General features: G+C 41.2%; 1 protein-coding gene across 2 annotated transcripts in view; it reads left to right on the top strand.

Annotated features, from left to right (window-relative positions):
• Positions 1-1,807, top strand: part of tpst1 (tyrosylprotein sulfotransferase 1) — a 37,776-nt gene extending 35,969 nt beyond the window's left edge. For both annotated transcript variants that reach the window (XM_023420496.2, XM_023420497.2), the window contains 2 exons: positions 111-182; positions 1,364-1,807. In XM_023420496.2, the coding sequence (XP_023276264.1) occupies positions 111-146 (36 nt within the window). In that variant the 3' untranslated portion in view covers positions 147-182; positions 1,364-1,807. The remainder of the gene's footprint in view (positions 1-110; positions 183-1,363) is intronic.
• The last annotated feature ends 9,551 nt before the right edge of the window (positions 1,808-11,358 follow it).

Below are 11,358 nucleotides of genomic sequence, written 5' to 3'. Positions count from 1 at the left end.
GGGGGGGCGGGGTCAGTGAGTCAGCTGACTGGGCGGCGTCTTGGAGGATCAGGTTTCACACTGTGCACAGACTGAGAGCTGTAACCTCTGTCGTCTGCTCTTCCTCACAGATCCAGAAGTCTGCAGAGAGACCCAACCCCAGTTAGGAGCAGGGGGGGGGGGGGCACCACCTCAACACACAGGTACGACCGGACGTGAGCGTTCACATAAACACACACTGTGACTAAATCAGTGTGAAAACACATGAGCTGCAAATACACACAACACAACAGGAAGTGTTTCCAGGGAGACACTAAGAATAAGATCAAATTATCAAATTATTATAAATAATTAAGTATTAATTAACTGCAGTTCTTAAGTGTCTGTTTAGTAACATATTATAATTAGATCAGTGAGAGCTTGAAACACCTTTTCATGACGTGAAGTGATTGTTTGGGCCCCTGCACGCCGCTGATGTCACTGTGCTGCAAACACTCAAACTGAAAACCTCCACGTCCAAAACACACGAGTAGAGCTTTTATTTCCAACCATTATGAAAACTAGATATCGAGATGAAATGATTATTGTGCCGAATTCTGATTCGCAACATATTTCTACATATTCCCTACAAAAACCATCCCCTCTTCCACTTCCTGGTTACGTTTCTGTGTACGTTAGCGACGTACGCAGAAGAGCTGTATATAGTATATAGTCAGTTACCGAGCGGAATAATAAGTTGAATATATGTGTTGGAGTTTTCATCATGTTGCTGTAGAGCAGTATAATATATTTGATTTAATTTATTTTGATCAAATTTATTTTTATATACTGAATATATGTTTAATAGTTTTCAGAAGATTGTGGAAGTCCACTTACTTATTTTGATCTAATTTATTTTTATTTTGATATTATTTATTTAATTGTTTATTTTTAGATATTATAAATTACTTTATTTATTTCTCTTTTTAATGTATTATTGATTTATTTATTTAAAGTTCAATAAGTGTGTGGTGTTTTCAGTGTAAATGAGTTAAATAATCCTGATCAAAATAATTGTGATTATGATTTTTGCCATAATCCAGCAGCTCCAGACTTTCCCACCTTGAGGCAGAAGTTTAAGCTTTTTCCCATCGTTGTGTAATTTCTAGAATATCCAGGAACATGAAGGATTGTGGGTTTGAACATTTTCTGCTGATGTGAGAATATATTCAATATATTGAATTGAGTGTAACTTCATCAGATCACAGCTGGAGGCTTCACGTATCCACAGGGTGAAAAACGACCCTCTCACCATCTGATGCTTTGAACATACGATTAGAAAAACATGAACGGTAGTTGTTCATCAGACTGTGATGAAACTCTGATCTTCATCTTCCCGTTTCAGGATCTGGTGCGTGGAAGAGAAAATCATGGACATCGTCTCCATCTCACCGTCTGCGTCTCAGAGGTCACATGACCACAGTCTCCTCCACCAATAATCGTCTCTGGAGAACTCTCGGCCTTCGATATTGTACTGTACAAAAAAATAATCCTGGTTCTCACAACCACAGAATGTCTGCTGATTGTTATTTTGGTGTCACATCACACTCATTGATTTTTAGAAACGATCTCTGGCTATTTAGAAAAAACAACTTTGTGATCCTGTTGTAAGAAGCTGCAGTGACCTGAAATCACAACAAGTATTTATGAATGGAAAATTAGCTTTTGGAAGATGCAATACCTATTTTAATGTTTAATGTTTTTTTTTCATGCCTTTGTATTTGTGCAATGTCATGGGTACTGATCAGTTTGAAGTATCGACCGTGATAAATACTGCTTTTTTTTTTAACCCTGCTGTCAGTCTGAGTCTTTTCTGTTTGAAGAGGGGAAACGTGGAAACAGTCAAACACATAAAGGACATTAAACATTAAATATAAAACATAACAAGGTCCAGAAGAAGAAACAGAAACTTCTTTACAGGCACGAGGCCGGACGACCATCCCGCCATGTTCAGTGTGTCGTTTGTACCAATAAGGTTCAATCAAGGAGCAGAGGAGCCAGATGCACAAAACACCTGGAGTTAAGATTTTCTTTAAGTCTGAGTTAAGGTTTCCTTAAAATAAAAACACCCTTAAGTCTTCTCCTTAAAGTTTCTTTAAAATGTTCACTGAAGTATTTCAGGTCTTCTCCTGATCTCAGTCTGATACTTAAGGAATCACTTAAAGTCAGTTAAACCTTAGTGACCAAACTAAGGAAAAAGCTAAAGGAACCTCAGACTTGATCTTAACTGCAGCGTGACCTTTGTTTATGGTGATAAATGAAGAACAGTGTTCCTAATGGCTGCCAATCAACAGTCTCCATGGAAACGGGAGAATTATACCGCCGCAAAATATGTAACTGCTATAAATTACTTTACGTTTTTCCTTAACAGAGGAAACCTTTTAAGAGATTCTGTGCAACAACTTCAGCTAAGGAGAAATTAAACCTTAAGAGTCAGACTTCAGTAGAAAACTGGCTCCTGGTCCGGGACTTTAGTTTAGACTGTATCTATAGATATTCCTAAATAAAGTTTAATCACACACAGAGGTTATATAAATAATATTAGTCTAACTCAGTACTAGCAGATTTAAGGTGTCTGGGCAAGTGATGGAAACGACCCTGGTGATGTTTGAGTGGTTAACCACACCCTGTTTCCAGAATCATCAAAGACTTTTATAATATATTGAATAAAAATGTTCAAGATTTTCAACATGTTTCCCATGTTAATGCTGTTTCCTATTTCCCATCCAGGCAGGTGGACAAAAAGTAATTTAACAACAATAATCTGTGTGAAAATCTAGATTATTGCAAAGTAACATTAATACGTCCTGATTTCATTTTAAATGTTGGCTCACTCTCTTCAAAATAAGATGAGGTGTGTCATTTCCTGCCACCATCTTTGTTTGGATTCAGGTAGTAGAGCTACACTTCATCCAGCTCGAGCCTCTCCACCACTGCGACATACTTTTCCATCTGTGGGTCCATAACGCAGCAGTGACATCACCACAGGACTTTCTGTTTGTCCTGTCTAATTATATTAAACTCTCATATTACTGTCTCCAAATCACGTATGAGAAGCTGCCGAGGCCAAAACTTAATACTTCATTTGCACATACATGTATACACATGTACAATATATATACATGCATATACACACATAGTTATGCATGTGTACACACACACACACACACATGGAAGTTGATAACACAAGGTGGCGCACCAACCATCAATTATCATAAAAGGAGTAAAGACATCAATGCAGGTCAGGCTGAAGTTGTCTGCCGCCTGACCCTAATGTCCCGCCCACTGAATCATCTGATTGGTTAATGTCACAAGTAATAGCCTATTGAAGCTGAAGGCGGCTGTGAGCACGGTCACAGACTGGAACAGCTGTGGTTAACGAGCAGAGCTATGGATCGAAGATAAGTCAGCAGACATCACTGAAGCTGGAATAAACATCACAATCCTCTTCTACGTCGGATTTTGGTTCCGATGGAATTAATGTGTTTAACTCTGCAGCACAGATACATTTTATCCCTTTCTACACCATGAGGTTTTCATGCCTTACATTACTATGAAGTATTATGCCTTATATATACTTATACTATGATGTTTTTACGTTTTTATGCCTTACTATACCACACTGTAAAAATTAAAAAAAAAAAAAAACAGTCAAATGACTGTCAGCAGCGGCTGCCGAACAAAACCTGTAAAATGAAAGTAAAAGATCCTAATTCAAATAAAGTGTGAAAACAATAAATTTACAGAAAGTTTCATTAATATTTCTACTGAGAAAAACTGTTATTTCACAGATTCCTCCTAAATTATTATGATCAAACGCCATCAATAAAGTGAATCCACTCAAGTTCAAATCAAATCACTTAATTTTATTATTAGGAAAAAGTTCAATTAAATATTAACACAAGCTTAATATTGTAAAGTAAACCTTTTGTTTTGGAAGACAAAGTAAAAAATACTGTGTAAAACATTAAAATCATCTCAAACTTCAACTTGCAGTATTTGTGTCAACATTGAATCTTTAAGTGTAAAGTAATGTTAAAACCTGTAGAAGCTCAATCTAAATACAATATTTACTGATTCAAATCAATTTTCTTACATTTCTCATAAAATATAATAAACTGAAGAAATGCAAATTAAACAGTTAAGTCTCTGTATGTCGTCTTTCAACTAAAGTGGGGTTGGAAACTTAATTACAAATAACATACGCACCACTATTGACTTTATAACACTTTTATTTAATATATTCAGATATAAATTTACAATATCAACCAATTATTCACAAATAGTTCTTCAGAGCCGCGGGATGATCTGAAGAACTAAAACTGGCATTTCTTTATTTATTAATTATTATTATCATCCCCATATAAGATGTTTTACCCTCCTCTTCCCCTTTTAAAAATGTGCCGCAGTAACACGTTTACTCAGAGTACATCACCTTTCATCACCAGCAGTGACGGACCGTTTACGTGCTGACGTCACTGTAGCGTCTCCTCGCCAGTCTGTGGAGTTTCTGTTACCGCTAGAGTTTATTGCTGCTCTATCTGAACACAGTTAATGTTGTTGTTTTCTTCATTACAGTGACTAACTACCTGCTGTACATTTAAACTGAGCAGTTCTGCTGCAGCACCCACAGCTCTCTGCTGCTTATAGCGACTTTCACTGTTTAGAACTGATTGTTACTTTAGCTTAGCAGCTAGCTCTGGCTTCTCTCTCTCTCTTGCTCAGTGTGTCTCGGACCAACAAATTAACTTGTTCATAAGAGTCATAGGCGGCGCCAGCAATGGGCCCGGGCTCACCCATTCAAGCCAATCAGAAGAATATGTTTTGGGGATTAAAATGTTCATCTAATTGCCAGCTTTAGCTGAGCTCATGTGAAAGCTAACTTCTCAGTCAATCAGCAGCTTTCTATCATACGTGAGTGCCCGCCCCCAGGCTGCGTCATCAGCATGTGACCCAATTAAATGAATGAGTTAGTTCGCGCGCAAACAGTCAGGAAGAAAGAAATGTGAAACTTTACAGGTAAAGAGAAAAGAGAGAGACGGAGTTTAAGATGGCGAAACAGAGCAGCTTACTTGGCTTTTTTAACAAAAGACGTCGTGTTGAGGAAGAAGAAACTCCACTTGAGTTAAATACAAGTGCTAGTTTAAAGGCCAGTTCAGCCGATGCCAGACCCCGATCCTTCATCCTCCTCCTCCTCCTCCTCCTCCTTCATCCTCCTCCTCCTCCTCCTCCTCCTCCTTCATCCATCCCCTCAGTCATGTCAGCAAGGGAAAGAGAAAGGCAAGTAATGTTAACGGCAGTGTCTCTGTCTGCAACACTATTGGCAGCAGCAGACAAAGGTGACATATGATGGCGTTATGTGTTATAGGAGGCAGGGTTCAGGGTTCAGGGTTCAGGGTTCAGGGTTCAGGGTTCCCCGACCCAGAAACATGTCCCAAGCGCCCCAAGACCTGTCAAGCATAGATGAGCCGGCGACCCAGCCCAACCTCAGCTCCTTCCCACCCACAGACATATTGGGGAAAGCTAGAAGTTTTTCTGCCAAGTGGTATTCAAAATTCCCACGGCTAGAATATAGCATCTCAAGAGATGCTGTGTTTTGCAAGCTCTGTCGTCATTTCCCTGAAGCAGCACATGAGCGATCAATTAATGGTTTCAAAGACTGGAAACATTTTTCGGAGTTTTGTGCCAAACACAAAGCCAGCAGGGCACATGCTGCAGCGCTGGGTAAAATGGATGGATATAAGCAAAGTCATCAGCCAGGACGGGGAAATGTTATTAACCAACTGAACAATGATGCCAGCCAGTCCTTCATTGAGAGAAATAGACAGCATCTTATGGTGGTAATAGATCTCGTCCTGTTCTGTGCCAAACAAGAAATCCCATTGCGTGGGCATCGGGAAAACCCAGATACTTTAAACAAGGGTAACTTCCTAGAACTACTTAATCTAGTTTCTAAATATGACCCAGAAATCAAAAGGCGCCTGGGTGAATTACCTAACAATGGGAAACTACTGCACCACGATATACAAAATGAGATTTTGGAAATCGCTGCATCACTACTTATCAAGAAAATAAAATCAGATTTGCATGATGAGCCCGACACATATTATGCCATTTTAGCAGATGAGTGCAAAGACTTGTCAGAAAGAGAGCTAGTGGCAGTATGCATCACATACCTGCACAAGGGGGCAATGAGAGAACGGGCTGTGGGATTTGTGGAAACGGCCAACATGACTGCAGAGGCAATATCAGCTAAGACTTTAGAAGTGGTGGAGCCACTGCAGCTGGACTCGGCTCTGTGCGTCGGATTTGGGTTCGATGGCGCATCTGTCATGTCCGGGAACAGAGGAGGGGTACACGTGATTTTGAAGAAGACGTTTCCTCACGCTGTATATGTGCATTGCAGCTCACACAGACTTAATCTCGTCCTGTGCACAGCAGCGAAAGTGTCCCCTGGTATTTCAACTTTTTTTGGTGTCATAAATAGCCTGCATACTTTTATGACGGGGGCGCACAGACACGCAAAATTTCTGGAAATTCAAAAGCAGATGCGACCTGGGAAAAAATCCGCTGGAGCTGGAGCAACCTGTGATGTGGAGCTCGTGGTCAAATGCAGTCAGTAAAGTGTTAACACTCCTAGGACCTATTTTGGAGACCCTGGCCACATTCTGTGAAAGTTCTGGCCAAACAAAAATTGAAGCCGACTCACTGCTGCATCAAATACAAACAAAAAAGTTTCTGTTTCTCCTCATTACATTCAACCAGCTATTTGAAGTCAGCGACTTTGCCACTAAAGGCTTGAAATCTTCCACATTATCAGTTACAGATTGCATAGATCTGATCGAAGGGCTCAAGGACAAATACACAAAATTCAGGAACGAAAATGATGCATTTGATAAAGTCATGGCACTGACAGATGAGCTGATGAATAAACATGAGATTGTGCGCTGGGATAGGTTGCCGGCCAGGTTAGAGAGCACGCATGTTGATTCTACTGTGGGCAAATCATCACCTGTACAGCAAAACTCTGACCTTCAAAATATATGGAATGATATCCTGGACAAGCAGCTGATGGAACTGAACTGACTCATATGGCTTCATGAAAGCTGCTGCTGCCTTTATGCCACATTCAGAGCCCTTTGGTGATAAGGCGCATATATATCCAGCAAGCCTGCGCGCACTTTTCCATCCCCGTGGAGGATGCAGAGCTCACCGTATTTGTGCAGCAGCTTAAAAGAAAGGCACAAGCCATCTCTGGTGAGCAAAAGGAACATTTTCCCTCACTTTTTGAGGTGCTTGATGCATGTCCCGGAGATATCTTCCCCACAATGAACGGACTACTTCGTGCGCTCCTCACCCTCCCCATGACCTCATGCACTGTGGAGAGACTGTTTTCAGCTGTCGACAGGATAAAAACTTGCACCAGAGCAACAATGCTGACAGGCAGACTGAACTCTTTGTCACTGCTGTCTTTCGAAAAGGAACTGACCGCTTCACTGCGATATAGTGACATTTTTTAAAGTGTTCAACTCCAAACCTGCCGTCTCAAGCTGTAAAAGCCCCAAAGTTATATAGATCTATTTCTGAGCTGTGAGCTGTTAACTTGCATTATCTAAATAATCAGTCATGTTTCCTATTGTTAATTGGAATTGTTCCGTCTCTCTCTCCTCTCTCCTCTCTCTCTCTCTCTCTCTCTCTCTCTCTCTCTCTCTCCCCGTTTCGAGTTGTAACATTGTTGGTTGATTGGTTAAATAAATGGAGAGAGACGAAACCTCCAAAGATATATTTCCGTTTGCATATGTTTAGTGTCGTCAATAAGAGAGAGAAATGAAATCTGCTGAGTTATAGGTCCTTGTCCAGTTCAGCACTGAGCTGAGGGCAGCGACACAGGAGCCACTCAGGTGAAGAGTCACGGATGCCGTTGCAGGTTGCAGCGCGTGCTGTGTTTTTCCTTTTTTAATTGGCCCATCCATTTGTCTTTAGGCCCATCCATTTGTCTTTAGGCCCACCCATTTGTCTTTAGGCCCACCCACTCACAAAATCCTGGCGCCGCTACTGGTCTCTGGAACATGGGGAACGATGAGGAACTGGCTGATGCCCGGCGATGGGAACCATGAGCGGGAGGCTGGAGACAACAGTCCAGACCAAGCGGCAGCTGCGCGGGAGACTTCTGCTCCTCAGTGTGTTTCCTGGTCCTCTCTGTCTGAGTGAACAAGTGTGTACAAGACAGTTTCACTCAGTCACTTCACTCATTCACCTCTCAGCAGCTGCTTTAAGCTTTAAACCATCTGACAACATTAACACATACTAGCAACACACAGTAAAATTAGCTTCTTCTACATTGAATTAAATGCTGTTATAGCTAGCGCGCTAATCGCGGTTAGCTTTTCACTTTAACACGTTAATGACGCAGTATAAACACACATACTTGATGACATTTGTCGGAGTCAGCGGTTCATTTCTCCGGTAAGTACATTTTGTTTGAAGCCTATTTCTTTACTAGCCAAAATTAGCATCCCTGTTAATATCACGGTTCAGGTGAAGATGCACCTTGCTAACCAAGCTAGCCAGCTAGTGCTAGCGTTAGCTGATAACTTAGCGATTGCTATGCTAACGGTACCTGGCCCCGCGGGGCAGGTAACCTGTGTCCACCTGGGTTAACCTGGGTTAGCCCGTGGAGGTGTTCAGTCACAGCCCAATAAAAAGGTGAATTTAATCGACGTTAATCTAATGACGCTTGTGTTTGTGTTTCTCCACATGTGACCCAGTTTAATTGATCTGCGTTAGTGTAATGAGCAGAGTTAATGTCAGTTAATACATTGTCCATCAAGACTTCATGGACATCCTTAGTTCTCTAATGTGCTGTGATGATGATGATGATGATGACGGTAGAAAACCTCCCACTTCATCTTCCTCTGAGGAAATGACAGACTAACTGCTGATGAGTTTGTTTATTATTCTGTCTTCAGTTTTCACAGGTTCAGTTTCTTACCTGCAGCTTCATTCTGCTGTTGTTGACAGGTGATGGTAGCAACACTTTTAAGAACAGAATTTATAGATATTAAACTGTGATTAAGTGATGGATCATCTCTAGCTGTCACCACCTCCACAGGTGAAAGTATTTACCAATTAATATCAACATGTTTTTTGATCCTTCATTGTCAGTGTTGTCAGACAACATTTAAATATTTCTAGTATTTATGTTGTTGATTGAAGCTAACATAGAAGTAGTCACACAATGCTGTACGTGTTACTATTGTGAAAATTCATACCAGATTTGTTCTATAAAAACCATCAACAAAGTTAAGGCAAGAGCTTCATAAATAACTTTATTGGACATCAATTTAAACAGTTTACATCACTGGAAACATGTATAAAACATGTTAACACTAAGTTCGGTAACGTCACCTTTGCTTTGCTGAACTCATTTTAAAACACGTTATAACATGTTTTCCCTTGGTCTCTGGTTTTAATACAAGCGGTTACACCACACAGTTAGCTTACACACAGTAACTTCAGCTAATATTACAAGGTTTCTCCTCAATATGTGTTTACCAAATGTGGACACGTATGCAGTTAGCTTCTAAGATTATTTTAACACTAAGTGCTAACTGTGTTAGCAGCGACTTCATACCGCGTATCCAGGAGCCTGCTGCGGTCAGGTAGCCGGTGTAGGCGGCTTGCAGAGCAAAGACTCTTTCTACAGCTGTTCTTGTTATTACAGCCTGTTGATGCACAAAGCTCGGGCATTTTAACACTAACTGATGGATTACTTGTCCCTGTCGGAGCAGAAAGGAGGAGCCTCCGAATCCACAGCCGGCTTCCATTGGTGCGGCAATGATCCTGTCAGTCCTCACCACAGCTGGTGCCATTTCAGCATCAGAAGAAGAGAGTTTAAGAGCCCGGCCCGTACATTAGTGGCGGCTGACATGTTAGGCAGCTCCTCTCTTGTGAACTTTTGTGTGTTATTTGTGATTTGGTGTGAGATGCTGGTAGTGATTGTTGGGGACTGGGCTAGGTTTAAAATTCTGATTGTGCATCACACCCTTAGAAAAAGACTGTTGGACACATTAGGAACAGGGGTGCTGCTTCTTGTGTTTTTGGGTTTGTTAGAATCGCATAGTTAGGCTCTTTGTTGGCTCCTGCTCCCCTACTTCAGTTGTCCTCTTGCCTTGTTTGTATTTTTGTTGACTTATTTAGCCTCCTGGTTATGCAGTAAATTAAATCAGTAAATTTGATTTACCCATAACACCTGGTTTTATGTTGCTTCGCTTTTCCCCTAGCTGGATCGTAACATGAAGACTGCCAACATACAGTGACTGGTGAGACAGCCCCATGACTGAAACCAACATGGCTTCAGTGAACTGACACCTGGCTCTGTGCGCAGTCCACAGTCAGTAAGTGAAATACTCGGTGAGTAAAATTTCCCAGGCTGTTATATCTTCTTTACTTGCAGAAATCAGCTGCCTGGTGCTGGATGTGAGTCCCACAGCGTCAGAGGTTTTACTTTCTCAGCAAAACGGTTCCACAAAGGGTTTATATCTTGATGCTTCATGTGAGCAGTGCAACATCTACTGGCCTGAAAGCAAAATGAGCAAATACAAACATTTGTACGTCACAAATGTATGAATGTAGGTATAAGGGAAAGCATGATTGTATTTTATAATCCACTATCCAAATAGATTGCAAATAAAAATTGGTGGGCTAGCTATCATTTGCATTAGCACTGTTCATCAGGATTAGCTTCTTTTCTACAATACTAAACATTGATCACAATTATAATGCTAACAATGATATACATGGCAGCAATGTGTGTGTACAGTATATATACCTGCCCCCATTATCATTAGTTATAGCATTAGCAGCTGGCTTGCTGGCATTTTTCATTGATGAATGAATTTAACAATTGACAGTCAGGCTGCTAGTTTGCTAACATTATCATTAGCTTTTTTTTTTTTTTTTTTTAATTGGTGAAAAAAAACAGGGACAAACTAGCTTGCTAGCATTAGCAGCTACCAATCGATTGCAAAGAAGCTGCTGGTGCTGCTTTTGAAACAGTTGCCTGGATTACCAATGTTGGTGTGTTGGCTATCCAGGACGGGGGCCAGATTGATGGAGGAGCCTGTTGTCACATTGAGGCATAGCGGTCCTCGCTGGAGGGGAAGCACAGGATGCTCGGCCTGACTGTTGCCAAGGTGATCCAGTGGATCTCCTGGAGGAGTGGAGGCTCCACTGTTGGTGGAGGACACATGGGGCAGAGGAGACGGTCCTCCTCATCCAGGATCTCCACGTCACCCTGGACGTCTCTTACCTGGATTCTCTCTGCATCCAGGACACATG

Source organism: Seriola lalandi, unplaced genomic scaffold (genome assembly GCF_002814215.2).
Source record: "Seriola lalandi dorsalis isolate HSWRI2012SDOR001 ecotype SW California unplaced genomic scaffold, Sedor1 jcf7180002054646, whole genome shotgun sequence".
NCBI lineage: Eukaryota > Metazoa > Chordata > Actinopteri > Carangiformes > Carangidae > Seriola > Seriola lalandi.
The sequence above is the reverse complement of the archived record's forward strand: the minus strand, read 5'-3'. Positions and strand labels throughout refer to the sequence as shown.